The sequence below is a fragment of the Macaca thibetana genome, chromosome 3 (assembly GCF_024542745.1).
Source record: "Macaca thibetana thibetana isolate TM-01 chromosome 3, ASM2454274v1, whole genome shotgun sequence".
Taxonomy (NCBI): Eukaryota; Metazoa; Chordata; class Mammalia; order Primates; family Cercopithecidae; genus Macaca; species Macaca thibetana.
The window spans coordinates 130,324,158-130,345,368 of NC_065580.1; the positions used below are offsets into that span (position 1 = coordinate 130,324,158).

The window sequence follows — 21,211 nt, forward strand, 5'->3', positions numbered from 1 at the left end:
TGAGCCACTGCGCCCGGCCAACAGTTGATTTTTAAATTAGATTTCTTAGCTGAGTTGTTGAATGTAAGGTTGGTTTTATTTTCTTCTTAAAATCGGGATGGATATCTTTGTATATATAGCTTTAAACGAAATTACCTGTGTGTGTCATTTTAAATTTAGATCCTTCTGTGGATACATGGGACCTCTCCTCACCTTTAATATCATTATGGATAAACAGGTTTTACATTTATCTGGGCTTTGCTGTTAGCATTAGCCTTTGGATTTGTCTCCAGATTGTCAGCAAGACGCAGGTAAGTGGAGTTTTTTTTTTTAATATTTAGGCATCAGATTTTATAGAGGATTTAAACACTAAAAGGAACCTTTAATTACTTTTGTGGTTTGGTCTTTAGATATTTTAATGAAATGCCTAAAATAAATTTCTTCTCTAAGTTTTTGGAGACTAAGTTATCTTGGATTAAGTTATTTACTTTTTCTGTGTCTCATTTTTAAGATACAGGAAGATTTTTTGTAATGAAAAATGAACCTTTTATATGAAAAACAAATTTGTTTTATACCTTTAAGGGTCACTAGTCCTCTCTTGCCTTTCCATTCATTAAGGATCAGAAAATAAGTTCCTACTATTATTCTACTAAAATACTTTATAGGATAAGAGTATGTAAAGTTTTTTCTTGGAGGGAATGGAAATCATGAGCCTTAAAAATGTGAGTCCTGCCTATTAAAGGACCTTATTATACCAAGCGGGCTAATATTTGAGGAATACAACCAGAAAGATTAAGAGAAAAATTTAGTGTGTCAGATTAAGAGAAAAATAAAGTGTCTCAGTATCTGTGCTAATTTTCATCCCTGCTGAAGTTGGGAAATGATTTAGACTTGATGGATTTTGTGTAATTATTTGTCTTTCAGGACAGGAGCTTACAGGAAAAATCTGTTCCAAGAGCACCTCAGGATTTGATGACAAATGGTTATGTCTCCCTTCAAGAGAAAGACATCTTTGTGTCTGGAGTGAAGATTTTTTATGGTTCTCAGACTGGTACAGCAAAGGTAAAAACTTTATATGATGCTTTTCCTTTGGTTTCCTGACATTTTAAGAAAATCCCTTTAGCAGTGAACTGTCCTTTAGCAGTGAACTGAATTGGTCATCTAACCCTCTTTATTCTTTCTCCCAACCTTTTCCCCTCAAATGTTTTTCCTTTCTGCAATGGTAGGTGGGTTTCCTCTCCTGTGCCCCATTAGAGCTGATTGGTGGTGTCTGGTAGTCACTGTCTTGAGGGGTCTTTGTTCTGAAGCTTGCTTATGCCTCAGCAGGATAGAGAAAGTTGTGAGTCCATTATTGATGCCCATGGGTATGGAAGTAGGGAATAGGGAAAAAAGGATGGCACCAATAGTTCCAATATGGTCCTGACTTTCACATCACACATCTATGTTTATTTATTATTTTTTTTTTTTCGAGACAGAGTCTATCTCTGTCCCCCAGGCTGGAGTGCAGTGGCACGATCTCGGCTCATTGCAACCTCCACCTCCACCTCAAGCGATTCTCCTGCCTCAGCCTCCTGATTAGCTGGGAATTATAGGTGCCCGCTACCACGCCTGGCTAATTTTTGTATTTTTAGTAGAGATGGGGGTTTCACCATGTTGGCTAGGCTGGTCTCAAACTCCTGGGCTCAGTTGATCCGCCTGCCTTGGCCTCCCAAAGTGCTGAGATTACAGACGTGAGCCACTGCACCTGGCCTCACATCGCACATCTATGTAATGAAACTTGTTTTGATTTCGAATAGTGCTAAAAGTGTTAAAGGTAGACACTAAAGTAGATACAGCAGATATCTAGTTGAAAGATGCTTCCCATTCTCTCTCTTGTTTTGGGGGAGAACAGGATCTGGCTGTGTTGCCATCTCAGCTTCAGTTGCTTATCTGTGAAATAATAAATTACAGATGATAATAGTATGGTTATCTCAGGGTCACTGTGAGGATTGAGTGAGATTATCTGGTATGTACTTTGATTTCTCCTTTTTGCTTTTATTTTTTTTTTTGGAGACAGGGCCTCGCTCTGTTGCCCAGGCTGGAGTGCAGTTGTGCCATCTCGGCTCACTGCAACCTCTGCCTCTTGGGCTTAAGGCATCCTCCCACCTCAGCTTCCTGAGTATCTGGGACTATAGGTGCACGCCACCATACCCAGCTAATTTTTGTATTTTTTGTAGAGATGGGGTTTTGCCATGTTTCCCAGGCTGGTCTTAAACTCTTGGCCTCAAGTAGTCTGCCCGCCTTGGCCTCCCAAAGTGTTGGGATTACAGTCATGAGCCACTGTGCCTGGCCCCATTCTCTAATTATATCTAGATGCTACCTGTTTCTGTGTTACAATGTCACAGCTATTTAAAAAATTTTTTTATTTTATTTTATTTTTGAGATGGTGTCTCACTCTGTCCTCCAGCCTGGAGTGCAGTGGTGTGATCTCGGCTCACTACAGCCTCCGCTTCCTGGGTTCGAGCAATTCTCCTGCCTCAGTCTCCTGAGTAGCTGGGATTACAGGTGCCTGCCATCACGCCTGGTTAATTTTTATATTTTTAGTAGAGACAAGGTTTCACCATATTGGCCAGGCTGCTGTCGAACTCCTGATCTCAGGTGATCTGCCCGCCTCAGCCTCCTAAAGTGCTGAGATTACAGGCGTGAGGCACTGCTCCCAGCCAAAAAATGTATTTATTTTTTTTGTAGAGACAAGGTCTTGCAATCTTGTTCAGGCTGGTCTTGAATTCCTGGCTTCAAGATATTCACCCACCTTGGCCCTCAAAGGGCTGAGATTATAGGCATGAGCCACCAAGCCTAGCCAGGTCACAGCTAGTTAGTGCTTTCTAGGAAAAGATTTTAAGGAAGGCTAGCATGAAAATAAATTAAAGGAAAAATCAAGGTCTGTTATTTTTGTAGACTACTTCAGAGGGTTCTGCTGCCCTCTTGTGGAAGTTGTGCAGAATAGTACTTAGGTTTTCACTACTTCAGTGCAGATACTTTGCTTCATTTTATAGTCGAAGGTCACTTGTTAAGTTAAACCTTAAGCAATGGAGGTGGGAAATGTGAAAAAAGCAAAAAGGTGTCTGAGCGGCCAAAGCAAAGTCCTTTTTATGTTACTCATGAAAAACCTTATTCAGAGCCTCTTTATGCATGTTTTTACCTTTTTTAAAAAAAGATCAAAACGATCAAATGAATACTTGCAGATGGTAACAAATCCAGGTGTACAGAAAGTTCATAATGAAATGTACTCTCCAGAAACCTTTTAACTATTTCTCTTTTTAGTTCCTCTGATGCTTATGCTGTGTTTCTAGACTTATCAACATTACACAAAACTTATTGACTCCTTATATTAATTAGTTTATACAAACAGCCCTCAAGTTTCAGGGGCTTGATGTTGCTGTCCATATCATAGTTGATTTTGGGGTAGATAGCCATCTTCCATCTTAAAGCTGCGCCATCTGAATTTATTTTTATTTTATGTATTTATTTTTTATTGATTTTTTTTTTTTTTTTGAGATAGAGTCTCGCTCTGTTGCCAGGCTGGAATGCAGTGGCGTGATCTCGGCTCGCTGCAAGCTCCGCCTCCCGGGTTCACGCCATTCTCCTGCCTCAGCCTCCCGAGTAGCTGGGACTACAGGCACCTGCCACCACGCCCAGCTAATTTTTTGTATTTTTAGTGGGACGGGGTTTCACCGTGTTAGCCAGGATGGTCTCAATCTCCTGACCTCCTAGTCCGCCCGCTTTGGCCTCCCAAAGTGCTGGGATCACAGGCGTGAGCCACCATGCCCAGACAAACCTTTTATTCTTTGTTCTTTTTTTTTGAGACAGAGTTTTTCACTTGTTGCCCAGGCTGGAGTGCAGTGGCGCCATCTCAGTTCACTGCAACCTCCGCCTCCTGGGTTCAAGCGATTCTCCTGCCTCAGCCTCCCACGTAGCTGGGATTACAAGCACCTGCCACCACTCCTGGCTAATTGTTTGTGTTTTTAGTAGAGTGGGGGTTTCATCATGTTGGCCAGGTTGGTCCCGAACTCCTAACCTCAGTTAGTTTGCCTGCCTCAGCCTCTGAAAGTGCTGTGATTACAGGCATTAGCCACTGTACCTGGCTGTAACTTTGTTTTTTAATCCTGGGTTCTCGGATTTCCATTCTTTTTTTTTTTTTGAGACGGAGTCTTGCTCTGTCACCCAGGCTGGAGTGCAGGCGAATGATCTCGGCTCACTGCAACCTCTGCCTCCTGGGTTCACGCCATTCTCCTGCCTCAGCCTGCAGAGTAGTTGGGACTATAGGCACCTGCCACCACGCCCAACTAGTTTTTTGTATTTTTAGTGGAGATGGGGTTTCACCGTGTTAGTCAGGATGGTCTCGATCTCCTGACCTGATCTGCCCACCTCCCAAAGGGCTGGGATCATAGGCGTGAGCCACTGCGCCCGGCCTCGGATTTGCATTCTAAACCTTCTCTTAAATGTTTTATTTCAGCTATTATATTTTTATTTGCAAAAATACTTTTTTGCTTTTTGTTCAGTTTTTGTAGTATCTTGTCCAAATTTAAGAATGTTGCTACTTGAATTTCTTTTTCTCTTCCGGATATATTTGCTAAGTTTTTTTGCTGCTGCTCTTTCTCCTGCTTTTGAAGCTAAGGCAGGAGAATCACTTGAACCCAGGAGGCGGAGGTTGCAGTGAGCCAAGATCGTGCCACTGCACTCCTGTCTGGGGGACAGAGTGAAACCTTGTCTCAAAAACTCAAAAAAAAAAAAAAAAAGCAATCTAAGTTTGCGAATTCTTTGTCTTCCCTAGCTCTTATTGTCAGAGATTTTTTAACCTAAGTAACTCCATGTTGTTGATTCTGACAGCTTTGACACTGCCGTGATATTTTGTCTGGATTAGGACAGTCATCTCACCATTGATTTCTGCTATAATTTGTTGTTTGTTCCCCCAAAACTCATGTTGAAATTTGATCCCTAGTGTTGGTGATCGGCCTAAAATGGGAGGTGTTTGGGTCCTGGGGGCAGATCCCTCCTGAATAGATGAATCCCTGGGGGAAGGGGTGAGTGAGTTCTTGCTTTCTTTTTTTCTTTTTTGAGACAGAGTCGCCCAGGCTGGAGTGCAGGGGCGGGATCTCAGCTCACTGCAAGCTCCGCCTCCCAGGTTTACGCCATTCTCCTTCCTCAGCCTCCTGAGTAGCTGGGACCACAGGCGCCCGCCACCTCACCCGGCTAGTTTTTTGTATTTTTTCAGTAGAGACAGGGTTTCACCGTGTTCGCCAGGATGGTCTCGATCTCCTGACCTTGTGATCTGCCGTCTCGGCCTCCCAAAGTGCTGGGATTACAGGCTTGAGCCACCGCGCCCGGCCATGTTCTTGCTTGCTTAGTTCCCAAGAGAGCTTATTGATAAGAAGAGCCTGGAACCTCTCCTTCACTCTTTGTTTCCTCTCTTGCTATGTGATCTTTGTGCTCACCAGCTCCCTTTCACTTCTACTCTGCCAGGAGTAGAAGCAGCCTGGAGCCCTCACCAGATGTAGATGTCCAATCTTGAACTTTTTCAGATATCAGAATTCTGAAACAAATAAACCTTTTTATGGTGGCCCATAACAGTTTTTCCTTTACGTATTTAGCATTTCATTAAGGACTCCTGTGATGCAGGTCTGGTTGTAATAAATTCCCATAGCATTTGTTTGCCTAAAAGGATCTTGTTTCTCCTTTGCTCATGAAGCTTAATTTGGCTGGATATGAAATTCTTGGTTGAAATTTCTTGTTTTCTTTTTTGAGACAGAGTCTCTGTCACCCAGGCTGGAGTGCAGTTGTGTGATCTCAGCTCACTGCAACCTTCGCCTCCCGGGTTCAAGTGATTCTCCTGCCTCAGCCTCCCGAGTAGCTGAGGCTACAGGTGCGCGCCACCACGTCTGGCTAATTTTTGCATTTTTAGAAGAGACGAGGTTTCATCACGTTTGTCAGGCTGGTCTCTAACTCCTGACCTCAGGTGATTCAGCCGTATCGGCCCCCCAAAGTGATGGGATTACAGATGTGAGCCACCATGCCCTGCCTGAAATTTCTTTTCTTTAAGAACGCTGAATATAGGCCCCCATCTCTTCTGGATTGTAGGGTTTCTGCTGAAAGGTTCACTGTTACCCTGATGAGATTCCCTATGTAACTGACCTGGCTCTTCTCTCTAGCTGCCTTTCACATTTTTTCTTTCATTTCGACCTTGGAGAATCTGATGATTATGTGTCTTGGCAATGGCCATCTTATGTAATATCTCACTGGGGTTCTCTGCATTAAATAAACCTTTTTAAAACAGATTGGGCTAGGCACAGTGCCTCACGCCTATAATCCCAGCACCTTGGGAGGCCAAGGCAGGTGGATCACTTGAGCCCAGGAGTTTGAGACCAGCCTGTGCAACATGACAAAACTCTATCTCTACAAAAAATTCAAAAATTAGCTGGGCATGGTGGCGTGTGCCTGTAGTCCTAGCTACTCAGGCGGCTGAGGTGGGAGGATTGCTTGAGCCCTGGAGGTCAAGACTGCAGTGAGCCATGACTGTGCCACTGCATTCCAGCCTGGGCGACAGAGTGAGACCTTGTCTCAAAAAAAAAAATAAAAGAAAAAACATAGATTACCCAGTCTCAGGTACTCCTTTATAGCAAAATGGACTAAGACAGTCTCTCTGATTCAGTACCATTCGGCCCTCTTCTGACTCCAGTATACTCTCAACTCAGCAACCTCAGTGACTGAAAACTTGGGTGAAATCACATCATCCCTCTGCTTAAAACCCCGCACTGACCCCTTCGTTCAAGAGTCAATGCCAAAGCCCTCACAGTGGCCCAGAGATCCTATGCTTGTGGCTCTTTGTTAACTCTCTTACCCCATCTCCTTGGTCCCCTTTTTTCAGTCTTAGTAACCTCCTTCGGGCCTTTGCGCTTCACTGTTCCTGCCGCCTGGGATAACCTCATAGTTCTCCCAGTTCCTTCAGCTTTGGCTCAAATCTCACCTTATCCTAGTGTTAGTCTGTTTTGCATTGCCCTAAAGGAATACCTGCACTGGGTAATTGATATGGTTTGGGTCTGTGTCCCCACCAGATCTTACGTCGAATCGTAGTTCCCAGTGTTGGAGGTGGGGCCTGGTGGCAGGTGCTTGGATCTTGGGGGCGGATTTCGCTTGAGTGGTTTAGCACCATCTACCATGTACTGTCCTCACTACAGTGAGTTCTCATGAGATCTGGCTGTTTAAAAGTGGGTGGCACCTCCTCCTTCTCTTTCTTGCTCCTGCCATGTCATGTGCCTGCTCCCCCTTTGCCTTCCACCAAGATTGGAGTCTCCCTGAGGCTTCCTCAGAAGCAGATGCCATTACACTTCCTGTACAGTCTGCAGAACTGTGAGCCAATTAAACCTCTCTTTTTTTTTTTTTTTTTTTGAGACGGAGTCTTGCTCTGTCACCCAGCCTGGAATGCAGTGGCGCCATCTCAGCTCACTGCAAGCTCCGCCTCCCGGTTTCATGGTATTCTCCTACCTCAGCCTCCTGAGTAGCTGGGATCACAGGCGCCTGCCACCACACCCGGCTAATTTTTTGTGTTTTTAGTAGAGATGGGATTTCACCAGGTTAGCCAGGATGGTCTTGATCTCCTGACCTCGTGATCCACACACCTTGGCCTCCCAAAGTGCTGGGATTATAGGTGTGAGACACCGTGCCTGGCCCTAAACCTCTTTTTTTTTTTTTTTTTTTAATAAATTTCCCAGTCTCAGGTATTTCTTTTTTCTTTTCTTTTTTTTTTTTTGAGATGGAGTCTTGCTCAGTTGCCCAGGCTGGAGTACAGTGGTGTGATCTCGGCTCACTGCAACCTCTGCCTCCCAGGCTCAAGCGATCCTTCCACCTCAGCCTCCCAAGTAGCTGGACCACAGGTACCTGCCACCATGCCCAGCTAATTTTTTGTATTTTTGGTAGAGATGGGTTCCACCATGTTGCCCAGGCTGGTCTTGAACTCCTGACCTCAAGTGATCTGCCCTCCTCGGCCTCCCAAAGTGCTGGGATTACAGACATGAGCCCCCATGCCCAGCCAAGTATTTTTTTATAGCAATACAAGAATGGACTAATACTGTAATTTATAAAGAAAAGAGGTTTATTTGGTTCAGGGTTCTGCAGACTGGACAAGCATGGTGCCAACATCCACTTGGCTTCTGATAAAGCTTCAGGAAGTTTCCACCCATGGAGGAACAGGTACCACGTGGTAAGAGAGGGAACTAAAGAGTAGGGAGAGATGTGAGGCTTTTTTTTTTAACAGCCAGCTATGAACTAATAGGGCAAGAACTCAACACGCCAAGGGGAGGGCAGCAAGCTGAGGTATGAGAGTAGAGTCTGGAGAGCGAGAGCCTAAGGCCAACCTGTGGCTGACTTCCTTGAATTAAACTGAAAGGAAAGCTTTAGCCTCTGATTGGCTGTGGACCAATTCTTTTTTGCATAGGGTGTAACTCCACTTCAGCCTCTGATTGGCCACGGGCCACACCTCTACTTCAACCTCTGATTGGCCACGAGCCAATTCTTCATTTTCACAGGGTGTAACCAATTGGAAGCCTCCAAAGGGTACTGGGGGTGTTACCAAATTCTTCTAGCTTAATAAAGACCCAAGGAACATTACAACTGGACCTCCTGAGCCACTTGCTCAAGCCTGCTTCCTCTCTGTAGAGTGTACCTTCCCATCAATAAATCTGTGTTTTTGTTGCTTTGTTCTTTTGTTGCTTTGCTTGTGCATTTTTTTCAATTATTTGTTCAACCTGCGAAGAACCTGGACAACTCCTAGTCAAGACCCTCCACTGGTCACAAAGCCACTCATGAGGGACCCATCCCCATGACCCAGACACCTTCTGTTCGAGCTCACCTCCAACATTGGAGATTACATGTTTATGATATTTGGAGGGGATGAATATCCAAACCATATCAGTTCTTGAGGCCTGCTGCAGTAGTGTTTTCTGACCCCCAAATACCTTTTTTCTTTTTCTTTTTTTCTTTTTTCTTTTGAGACAGAGTCTCGCTCTGTTGTCCAGGCTGGTGTGCAGTGGCATGATCTCGGCTCACCACAACCTCCGCCTTCTGGGTTCAAGCAATTCTCCTCCCTCAGCCTCCCGAGTAGCTGGGATTACAGGTGCCCACCACCATGCCCAGCTAATTTTTGTATTTTTAGTAGAGACGGGGTTTCACTGTGTTGGTCAGGCTGGTCTCGAACTCCTGATCTCAAGTGATCTGTCCACCTCAGTTTCCCAAAGTGCTGGGATTACAGGCATGTGAGCCACCACGCCCGGCCAACCTGTCCTTTTTCTATACCAGTTCTCATGCTTACTATTGGGAGTTACCATTAGCCCACGAGACTGCCCCTACTTCAGACACCAGTCACAAGTCCTGGCTTTAAATTTAGGGTTCTGCACCACTGCCTCCTGAGGTTCTGTAGGATGACTCACAGACCTCAGGAAGTTGCTTGACTTATGTTTACTAGTTTATTATAAAGGATGCAACTCAGGAACGGCCGAATGGAAGAGCTGCACAGGGCCGGCTATGGAGGGGTGGGGGTTAGGCAGGGCTTCCAGGCCATCTCTGGCCGAGTCTTTCCCCCCGGAACATTGGTATGTTCACCAACACAATCCCCATTGTTTCAGGGGTTTTTCTTGGAGGCTCCATTACATGGGCACGATTGATTAAATTATTGGCCTTGGTGATTAAGCTCAATCTCCAGTTCCTCTTCTCTCCCTAGTGTTCCCTGTTGGGGCCGGGGTAGGAGGTGTTGAGTTTAACCTCTCTCAGTTTCTCTGGCAACCAGCCTCCATCCTGAAGCTACCTGAGGCCTCACTCCAATAAGTCATCTCATTAGCATACAAAAGACATTCATGCCATCTTTTGTTGCAGTGGCTGCTCGGAGCCCAGAGCTTCTCTGGGGTTCTGGCAGCCCTGTGAACTCTTCCCTAGGGCTTTTTCCTGTCTGTCAACCAGCTTCTTTTCATGTTTCCCATTCTTTTCACTCTTCACTATTTCTTTTATTTTATTTATTTATTTTTTTGGAGATGGAGTTTTGTTGCCCAGGCTGGAGTGCAATCTTGGCTCACTGCAGCCTCTACCTCCTGGATTCAAGTGATTCTCCTGCCTCAGCCTCCCGAGTAGCGGAGATTACAGGTGTGTGCCACCATGCCTGGCTAATTTTGTATTTTTAGTAGAGACTGGTTTTACCATGTTCAGGCTAGTCTCGAATTCCTGACCTCAAGTGGTCTGCCCGCCTTGGCCTCCCAAAGTACTGGGATTACAGGTGTGAGCCACTGTGCCCAGCCCATTCTTCACTATTTCTTTTTGCACTTCTCTGTGTTTATTCTTTTTAATATATTATTTTCTTTATGAGACAGGATCTCAGTCAGTGGCCCAGGCTAGAGTGCATTGGTGTGATCATAGCTCACTGTTTCCTCTAACCCCTGGGGTCAGGGGATCTTCCTGTCTCAGCCTCTTGAGTAGCTGGGACTACAGGTATGTGCCATCACACCTGGCTAATTTTTAAATTTTTTTATAGAGATGAGGTCTCACTTTGCTGCCCAGGCTTGGCCTCAAGTGATCCTCCCACCTCAGCCTCCCAAAGTGCTGGGATTACAGGCATGAGCCATCTTGCCTGGCTGATAAGTTTAATCTAGTAGGGCAAGGCAGATTGATCATCCAAAGCCAAATTAGATTCAGTCCTATGTAAACCCTGATCGGATGAGAACAACACGAATGATCTCTGTAATAGTACCCAAGAAAATAGTAAGGGTGAGGATAGAATTTGTGTTCATGAAGATACATATCAGTCACTGAAGACATTTTTCATGAGGACTGCCACATTCTTGTGCCAACAGGGGTAAATGAGGGCTGTATTTGGCTCGTTGAAGACTTTATTTGATATTTTTTTTGTCCTATTAGGGATTTGCAACAGTTCTTGCTGAAGCAGTTATGTCCTTGGATCTACCTGTGGCAATTATTAATCTAAAAGAATATGATCCGGATGATCATCTGATAGAAGAGGTTGGTAATTGTCTTATTTTTTCTTCAATCAGAACTCTCAAATTTAACTGACCTGCAGTCTTCAGAATAAATTTAATTAGGTAACTAGAATCTTCAGAGTAAATTTAATTTTCATGCTAAGGGATTTCAGTTAGTTGAATTCCAATGTGAATCAGAGCATTGAATGTGGAGTGAGGTTCACTGATTCTCATGTGTGGGGCTTGTCCTTCAGGTTTGTTAAATTCTCCTGGGGCAGGGCTAGAGGTGAGAAAGCTTGGGTGGTTGGAAGTTCACTCCTTCCCACAATTTTCTTTTTTTTTTTTTGAGATGGAGTCTCACTATGTCGCCCAGGCTGGAGTGCAGTGGTGCAATTTTAGTTCAGTGCAATGTCCACCTCCAGGTTCAAGTGATTCTCCTGCGTCAGCCTCCCAAGTAGCTGGGATTTACAGGCATGCACCACCATGCCCAGCTAATTTTATTTATTTATTTATTTTTATTTTTTGCTGGAGACAAGGTTTCACCATGTTGGCCAGGCTGGTCTCAAACTCCTGGCCTCAAGTGATCCGCCCACCTCGGCCTCCCAAAGTGCTGGGATTACAGGTGTGAGCCACTGTGCCTGGCCCCTACTATTTTTATTTTTTAAAAATTTATTTTATTGAGACAGGCTCTCACTCTCTCACCCAGGCTCTGGAGTGCAGTGGTGCAATTTCAGCCTCCCAGGCTCAAGTGATCCTCCTTCCTCAGCTTCCTAAAGTAGCTGAGACTACAGGCATGTGCTGCCATGCCCAGCTAATTTTAAAAGATTTTTTATAGAGATACGGTCTCACTATGTTGCCCAGGCAGGTCTCCAACTCCTGGCCTTAGTCTCCCAAAGTACTAGGATTATAGATATATAATATAGATATATACAGCCCTCACCCCTGTTTTGAATCTCTTAATCAAGGAAGGGTTGTTATTGATGGCAGTGTGTTATGCTTGTAGACCATGGGCAATCCAACCAAAAGGTCAAGAGCAGAAAGAGTATGGGTTTTGGAATCAGAGAAGTCTCTTATTAGCTGTGTGACCTCAATGTGTTAGTTAAGATCTTTTTTTTTTTTAATGGAGTTTCGCTCTTGTTGCCCAGGCTGGAGTGCACTGGTGTGATCTTGGCTCACTGCAACCTCCATCTTCAGGGTTCAAGTGATTTTCCTGCCTCAGCCTCCTGAGTAGCTGGAATTACAGGTGCCCACCACCACTCCTGGCTAATTTTTATATTTTTAGTAAAGTCGGGGTTTCACCATGTTGGCCAGGCTGGTCTCGAACTCCTGACATCAGATGATTTATTTGCCTTGGCCTCCCGTAGTACTGGGATTACAGGCATCAGCTACTGTGCCCGGGCCTATTACTTAATATCTATGAGGATTTAATTTCTTCATCTGAAAAATATTTCTCCCCTTTCTCCAGTCATGCCCAGTTAGGGGATTTCACCCTACAGCAGTGGTTCTCAAAATGTGGCCCCTGAGCCAGCAGCATCAGCATCTCCTGTGAACTTGCCAGAAATGCAGAATCTCAGGACTTAGCCTAGCCGCACTGTGGAGCTTGAACAGTGCTCCTGGCGACGCTGATGCAGGTAGAGTCAGAGAAGCAGTTAGAGGCTGGGCGTGGTGGCTCACGCCTGTAATCCCAGAACTTTGGGAGACCGAGGTGGGCGGATCACCTGAGGTCAAGAGTTCGAGACCAGCCTGGCTAACGTGGTGAAATCACGTCTCTACTAAAAATACAAAAATTAGCTGGGCATGGTGGTGGGTGCCTGTAATCCCAGCTACTTGGGAGGCTGAGGCAGGAGAATTACTTGAACCTGGGAGGCGGAGGTTGCAGTGAGCCGAGATTATGCCATTGCCCTCCAACTTGGGTGACAAAAGCAAATCTCCATCTAAAAAAAAAAAGAAGAAGCACATGGAGTTGGGGTTGACAAACTTTCATGTAAAGGGCCAGGTAGTAAGTATCTTCACCTTTGTGGGCCAGGCAGCTACTCAGTTTTGTCACTGAGGCACAAAACAGCCATAGATAATACGTAAATGAATGAGCGTGACTGTGTTCCACTAAAACTTTCTTTAAAAAAATAGAGGCCAGGCATGGTGGCTCTTGCCTATAATCCCAGCAAGTTGAGAGGTCAGGGCTGGTGGATCGCTTGAGCTCAGGCATATAGGGCAGCCTGGGCAACATGGTGAAACCTCATCTCTATTGAAAATAGAAAAATTAGCCGTGGTGGTGCACGCCTGTAGTCCCAGCTACTTGGGAGGCTGAGGCATGAGAATTGCTTAAACTCGGGAGGTGGAGGTTGCAGTGAGCTGAGATCACGCCATTGCACTCTAGCCTGTGTGACAAAGCGAGACTCTGTCTCAAAAAAAAAAAAAAACCAAAAAGGCAGCAAGCCCTTTGTTCTTAGAGATGAGTATGCATTTTTTCAAAGGATTTTTCTTCATTGAGATAATTTATGCCTCGAATATTCTACTGAAACAATTACTTTCTTGGTTAGGTGACTAGTAAAAATGTCTGTGTGTTCCTGGTTGCGACATATACTGATGGCCGACCAACCGAAAGTGCAGAGTGGTTCTGCAAATGGTTAGAGGAAGCGTCCAGTGATTTTCGATTTGGCAAAAGTTACCTGAAGGGTATGAGATATGCGGTGTTTGGCCTGGGAAATTCTGCCTATGCCAGCCACTTCAACAAGGTAGGTCTATATTGAGTTATAGAAATAAATTCTCCCTGTAGATACACACACACACACACACACACACACACACACGTGAAATAATCCACAGACTTTGGTAGCTATAAATAAATACGTTTCTTCTGTTATTTTATTTATTGATCGGTTGAGACAGAGTTTTGCTCTGTCGCCCAGGCTGGAGTGCAGTGACGCCATCTCAGCTCACTGCGACTTCCACCTCCCGGGTTCAAGCGATTCTCCTGCTTCAGCCTCCTGAGTAGCTGGGATTACAGTGATGTGCCATCATGCTTGTCTCGTTTTTGTATTTTTAATAGAGACGGGGTTTCACCATGTTGGCCAGGCAGGCGTGAGCCACTGCACCCAGCCTCTTCTGTTATTCTATTTTTTTTTTTTTTGAGACAGAGTCTCGCTCTATTCCCCAGCTGGAGTGCAGTGGTGTGGTCTTGGTTCATGGCAACCTCTGCCTCCTGGGTTCAAGCAATTCTCATTTCTCAGCCTCCTGAGTAGCTGGGATTATAGGCACCTGCCATCATGCCCAACTAATTTTTGTATTTTTAGTAGAGACGGGGTTTCTTCATGTTGGCCAGGCTGGTCTTGAACGCCTAACCTCAGGTGATCCACCCGCCTTGACCTCCCAAAGTGCTGGGATTACAGGTGTGAGCCACTGTGCCCGGCCCTCTTTTATTCTTTATAACTGGATATTGCTATACATACATATTCAAACTTGGCATACAGTAGATTCTCAATACATTTTTGTTGAATAAAATGAATGAGTATTCCTCATATTGTTTAGTGTTTTAGTGGGCTGGACCCATGGTCCCCAGGCAGGACCTTGTAGATGGAAGATTACTGAGTCTTTGGATTTGCTCAACTGCCTTTTCTGTTGTTGAGTGACCTTTATTGCCCAAGCTCTTTTTTTATGAGATGGAGTCTCACGCTGCCACCCAGGCTGGAGTGCAGTGGCGTGATCTTGGCTAACTGCAACTTCCACCTCCCAGATTCAAGCAGTTCTTCTGCGTCAGCCTCCTGAGTAGCTGGGATTATAGGCACCCACCACTATGCCCTGGTAATTTTTTTGTATTTTTGGTAGAGACAGAGTTTCACCATGTTGGCCAGGCTGGTCTTGAACTCCTGACCTCAGGTGATCCACTCATCTTGGCCTCCCAAAGTGCTGGGATTACAGTTGTGAGTCACCATGCCTGGCCTGCCCAAGCTCTTAATGCAGGAGAACTCTTTAAAAAAATTTTTTTTAAAATTATTTTTATTTTTATTTATTTATTTGTTTTGAGACGGAGTCTCGCTCTGTCGCCCAGGCTGGAGTGCAGTGGCGCGATCTCGGCTCACTGCAGGCTCCGCCTCCCGGGTTCACGCCATTCTCCTGCCTCAGCCTCCCAAGTAGCTGGGACTACAGGCGCCCACCACCACGCTCGGCTAATTTTTTTTTGTATTTTTGGTAGAGACGGGATTTCACTGTGTTAGGCAGGATGGTCTCGATCTCCTGACCTCGTGATCCACCCGCCTCGGCCTCCTAAAGTGCTGGGATTACAGGCGTGAGCCACCACGCCCGGCTATTTTTATTTTTTTTAAGACAGGGTCTTGCTTTGTCGCCTAGGCTGGAATGCAGTGACCTGATCAGAATTCTCTGAATCTTGAAGTCCTAGGCTCGAGGGATCCTCGAAGTCAGCCTCCCTAGTAGCTGGAACTATAAGCGTGTACCACCACCCCTTGCTAATGTTTTAACTTTTTGTAGAGATTAGGGTCTCTCACTGTGTTGCCCAGGCTTGGTTCAAACTCCTGCCTCAAGCAGTCCTACCCAACTTGGCCTCCCACATTGCTGGGATTACAGGCGTGAGCATGTCCAGCCTGAACTCAGTTTAAAACAATCATGAATTTTTCAAGGGAAGTGGAGAAAAAAACATTCATTGCCCTTTATGTAATAAAACATTAAAATTTTTGGGTAGTTTTCCTGGGCTATTTTTTTTTTTTTTTTTTTTTGAGACGGAGTCTCGCTCTGTCGCCCAGGCTGGAGTGCAGTGGCTGGATCTCAGCTCACTGCAAGCTCCGCCTCCCGGGTTCACGCCATTCTCCTGCCTCAGCCTCCCGAGTAGCTGGGACTACAGGCGCCCACCACCTCGCCCGGCTAGTTTTTTGTATTTTTTTAGTAGAGACGAGGTTTCACCGTGTTAGCCAGGATGGTCTCGATCTCCCGACCTCCTGATCCGCCTGTCTCGGCCTCCCAAAGTGCTGGGATTACAGGCTTGAGCCACCGCGCCTGGCCCCTGGGCTATTTTTCTAAATGAAATTAACTTGGCTCCTTTTGCATCCTGTTCTTTACACTTGAAAACAATGAAACGATGGAGCCTCTCAGTTTCTTGGTCATTTGCATTGTGTACCTCTTCCTAGGGACAAGCCCTGCCTGGCTGTCTGTCTCTGGTGGAGTATGAGTGACGGTGGAGGTGGGAAGTTTTCTTTAAAAGCTGTTTTAGGCTAGGCGCAGTGGCTCACACCTGTAATCCCAGCACTTTGGGAGGCAGAGGCGGGCGGATCACCTGAGGTCGGGAGTTCGACCCCAGCCTGACCAACATGGAGAGACCCCATCTCTACTAAAAATACAAAATTAGCCGGGCATGGTGGTGCGTGCCTGTAATCCCAGCTACTTGGGAGGCTGAGGCAGGAGAATCACTTGAACCCGGGAGGTGGAGGTTGCAGTGAGCCGAGGTCGTACCATTGCACTCCAGCCTGGGTAATGAGTGAAACTCCGTCTCAAAAAAAATAAATAAAAATAAAGGCTGGGCGCGGTGGCTCACGCCTGTAATCCCAGCACTTTGGGAAGCCGAGGCGGGCAGATCACAAGGTCAGGAGATCGAGACCACAGTGAAACCCCGTCTCTACTAAAAATACAAAAAATTAGCCGGGCGTGGTGGCGGGCGCCTGTAGTCCCACCTACTCAGGAGGCTGAGGCAGGAGAATGGCGTTAACCCGGGAGGCGGAGCTTGTAGTGAGCCGAGATCGCGCCACTGCACTCCAGCTTGGGCGACAGAGCGAGACTCTGTCTCAAAAAAAAAAAAAAAGCTCTTTTCATTCTATTGTGTCACAATGTAGATTTTGCCCCATATTTTCATTAAAAACATTTTTGATTATGTGTTTTTTGAGCCAGGATCTCACTGTGCTTCCTAGGTTGGAGTTCAGTGGCATGATCATAGCTTGCTGCAGCCTCGACCTCCCTGGGCTCAGGTGATCCTCCCACCTTAGCCTACTGAGTAGCTGGGACCACAGGCGCCCACCACATCCAGCTAGTTTTCGTATTTTTTGTAGAGGCTGGGTTTTCCTTTGGTGCCCAGGCTGGTGTTGAACTCGGGCTTGAGCATGCTTCTCACCCCAGTCTCCCGAAGTGCTGGAATTATAGGCGTGAGCCACTGCACCTGGCCTATCCCCATATTTTCAAAGAAATTAGATTATGAATGGGCAAATTCAGATATGTAAATTTTTTTTTTGTTGAGACAGAATCACTTTCTTGCCCAGACTGGAGTACAATGGCACAGTCTCGGCTCATTGTAATCTCTGCCTCCTGGGTTCAAGGAATTCTCATGCCTCGGCCTTCCAAGTAGCCTGAATTACATGCGTGTGCCACCACGCCCCACTAATTTTTGTATTTTTAGTAGAGACGGGGGTCTCACCATGTTGGCCAGGCTGGTTTTGAACTCCTGGCCTCAAGGCCTCAAGCAGTCTGCCTGCCTCAGCCTCCCAGAGTGCTGGGATTACAGGCGTGAGACACTGCACCTGGTCTAGATATGTAAATATTTTGTTTAATGCCTTGCCACCGAGGAAGCTGATTAAGTTTTTGAGCTCTTAACTGTGCCTCTGATAACCTCCCTTCCTCAGCTTAATTGCTTCATATCACAGTGAAATAAATTACTGAGTTTAGGAAATCACGAATCTTGCCAAATTGATTACATTTTCATTTTATAACTGAATCAGCTTAGGCCCCATAGGCTTTGTTACATTTTTGGAACTCATTTATTTTGTTAACTCCTGTTTTGTTCTTAATATGATATAGAATGGTAGTTTTCAAATTTTTGTTTTAGTCATTAACCCTTCATTTGATAAAGGGGATTTGTTTGTCCTTTTGATTAACAAAAAATTGAATGCAGAAAAGTAGAATACGTAAAATGCAGCTCTTCTGGGTCAAGGCTGGAACTTGAAGGCTTGAAGGTCATTGTGCCAAGCAATTTCCTCTTCCTCAGCAGCAGCCCGTGACCACGGGCCCCAGAAGGACTTTGGGCTTTTGCAGAGCAGTCTGGAAAACCCTGATTTAGAGAACAGTGCTTTTAGCCTGTCTTTTCCTCGCAGGTTGGCAAAAATGTTGACAAGTGGCTCTGGATGCTTGGCGCACATCGTGTGATGAGTCGAGGGGAGGGCGACTGCGACGTGGTTAAAAGCAAGCATGGCAGCATTGAGGCGGACTTCAGAGCGTGGAAGACCAAGTTCATCTCCCAGCTGCAGGCACTTCAGAAAGGGGAGAGAAAGAAGTCCTGTGGTGGCCACTGCAAGAAAGGCAAATGTGAATCTCACCAACATGGCTCAGAGGAGAGGGAGGAAGGATCTCACGAGCAGGATGAATTGCATCACAAAGACACTGAGGTATACTGCCTGTGTGTCCATCTCTCGATGCTTTCCCCCTCTGCTTGGAGATCTTGAGCTTGACCTCTTCCTCAATAAACTACCTCGTTGGCTTCTGGTTAGAAGGAAGATCTGCTGAGTGCAGTGGCTTGCACTTGTAATCCTCACACTTCGGGAGGCCAAGGTGGGAGTATTGCTTGAGTCCAGGAGTTCAGGACCAGCCTGGGCAACATAGCAAGACCCTATCTTTACCACGATAATTTTATGTTTAGGAAGGCATGGTGGTGCACGCCTGTTGTCTCAGCTACGTAGGAGGTGGAGTTGGGAGGATCGCCTGAGCCCAGGAATTTGAGGCTGCAGTGAGCTATGATCATGCCACTGCCCTCCAGCCTGGGCAACAGAGTGAGACCCTACCTCAAAAACAAAGATAGGAACAATAACAAAGAAAGAAGGAGGGTGTGAAACTCATGTGGTGGTGTTTCAGAGAGAGAGTGAGGCCTTAGAAATTAAGCCATATCGTGCTAGATGCTTTCCGGAGTCTCTTCTTTAGGCCAGGCACAGTGGCTCACACTTGTAATCCCAGCACTTTTGGGAGGCCAAGGTGGGTGGATCACTTGAAGTCAGGGGTTTGAGACCATTCTGGCCAACATGGCGAAACCCCATCTCTACTAAAAAGACAAAAATTAGCTGGGCGTGGTGATGGGCACCTGTAATCCCAGCTACTCAGATGCTGAGGCACAAGAATCGCTTGAACCCGGGAGGTGGAGGTTGCAGTGATCTGAGATCACGCGACTGCACTCCAGCCTGGGCGACAGAGTGAGACTCGGTCTCCAAAAAAAAAAAAAAAAAAACACAACCAAAATCTCTTCTTTAATCCTTGCATTGTTAGAGTCAAGTAGATTTTTACCACATTTTGCAGGTTGCAAAATGGAGCCACAGAGAAGTTAAATTTGTCCCAGCCTGAGCTCACGTCTCATTATCCCCAGATCACACATACCTCCTGACTTCAATGACTCCATTAGTTACTCAAACTGAAGGCTGCAAGTCATCCTAGATTCTGTTCTTTTTCCCTCACATTCTGAGCATTTCTCTTGCTTCTTTCTTTAAATACCCCAATTCCTTTGAAGCTCCTGTCTTCAGGCTGTAACACTCCTGTCATCTTCACAGCTGTTATCTTTAGGCCACCTGATCAGTTGTGTAATTCAGCAGCAACTTTATGTTCTGACTCATTGTTTCTCTCTCCACCCCTGTTCCTACCATTATTCTTTGAGGCTGTGGCATCGTTGTGGATGATCTGTTTAACACCCTGGCCTGCAGTTTTCTGGCCTTCACACCTCCAGCAACCATTTTTCCACTGACCCTGGTCTCTCCCTTACATTGGCACATCTGAAATCCAAGTTCCTCTCATGCTTACTATGACCTCATTCTGTGGCCTCTACTTTAACAACATTCCTTTTATTTTTTTTTTTTTGAGACAGGGTCTCACTGTGTCACCCCCAGTCTGGAGTACAACGGTGTGATCATGGCTCACTGCAGCCTCGACCTCCCCAGGCAGTGGTGATCCTCCCACTTTAGCCTCCCAAATAGCTGGGATTATAGGCATGTGCCACTACACCTAGCTAATTTGTCTATTTTTTTTTGCAGAGATAGAGTTTCACCATGTTGCCTAGGCTGGTTTTTTGAACACTTGGGCTCAAGCCATCCACTTGGCCTGGCCTCCCAAAATGCTGGAATCATAGGCATGAGCAACTGTGCCTGGCCTTTAAAATTCTTTTGATCCGGCCGGGTGCGGTGGCTCATGCCTGTAATCCCAGCACTTTGGGAGGATGAGGCGGGTAGATCATGAGGTCAGGAAGTCAAGACCAGCCTGGCCAACATGGTGAAACCCTGTCTCTACTAAAAATACAAAAATTAGCTGGGCGTGGTGGTGGGCGCCTGTAATCCCAGCTACTCGGGAGGCTGAGGCAGGAGAATCGCTTGAACCTGAGAGATGGAGTTTGCAGTGAGCCGAGATCACACCACTGCACTGGGTGACAGAGCAAGACTCCATCTCAAAAAAAAAAAAAAGAATCCCATCTGAACCTATACATTTTTATTGAGTAGTAGAAACTGCTTACTTCATTTCCCTCCTTAAACCCCATTTTGAGTTTTATCCTCACTCTGTTATAAACCTCTTCAATTTTTTTTCCCTTTTGTTTGAGATGGAGTCTTGCTTTGTCTCCCAGGCTGGAGTGAAGTGGCGCAATCTCAGCTCACTGCAACCTCTGCCTCCTGGGTTCAAGGATTCTCCTGCTTCAGCCTCCCAAGTAACTGGGATTACAGGTGTGTGCCACCATGCCCAGGTAATTTTTGTATTTTTAGTAGAGACAGGGTTTTGCCATGTTGGCCAGGCTGGTCTCAAACTCCTGATCTCAGGTGATCCACCTACCTTGGCCTCCCAAAGTACTGGGATTACAGTCGTGAGCCACTGTGGCAAGCCTTAACCTTTTCAATTGCTTTACCTCTCACTGACTCTTCTAACCCGATTGGCCAAAACCCAACCCAGCCTGAAACCACCCCCTTCACATCAGCCTTCCCCATGCCTGCTGCTGATTGTTTGACTACAGATTCATGACCACAGGCTAAAGTGTAGACTCAGAAGTGCCCTACAGTCTCACAACTTTCCTTGCAAATTCCTCTTCTTACTCTCCAAGATGACTGCTCCGTACGCATTTCCTCCCGACCCCTTCCCTCAGCTCCCATCTGAAGCCATCAGAGGGGAGCTCTCTCAGTGTCTCCCCAGCCCATTTCCAGATCTTCACTACCTCTCCTGGCTCAGAAGACCAACTGTCTGGTTCCTGTCCCAGACTACATCTGTCCATGCTGCGGAATCAAGGACTGGGT

At 46.0% G+C, this 21,211-nt stretch overlaps 1 protein-coding gene across 1 annotated transcript in view; it reads left to right on the plus strand.

Moving 5' to 3' along the window:
* The window catches only part of LOC126950294 (S-adenosyl-L-methionine-dependent tRNA 4-demethylwyosine synthase TYW1), a 252,429-nt gene that overhangs the window by 1,149 nt on the left and 230,069 nt on the right, over nt 1-21,211 (plus strand). Inside the window, exons 2-6 of the mRNA XM_050783563.1 lie at nt 160-290; nt 904-1,041; nt 10,915-11,016; nt 13,514-13,708; nt 18,059-18,349. Coding sequence (XP_050639520.1) covers nt 160-290; nt 904-1,041; nt 10,915-11,016; nt 13,514-13,708; nt 18,059-18,349 — 857 coding nt within the window. The remainder of the gene's footprint in view (nt 1-159; nt 291-903; nt 1,042-10,914; nt 11,017-13,513; nt 13,709-18,058; nt 18,350-21,211) is intronic.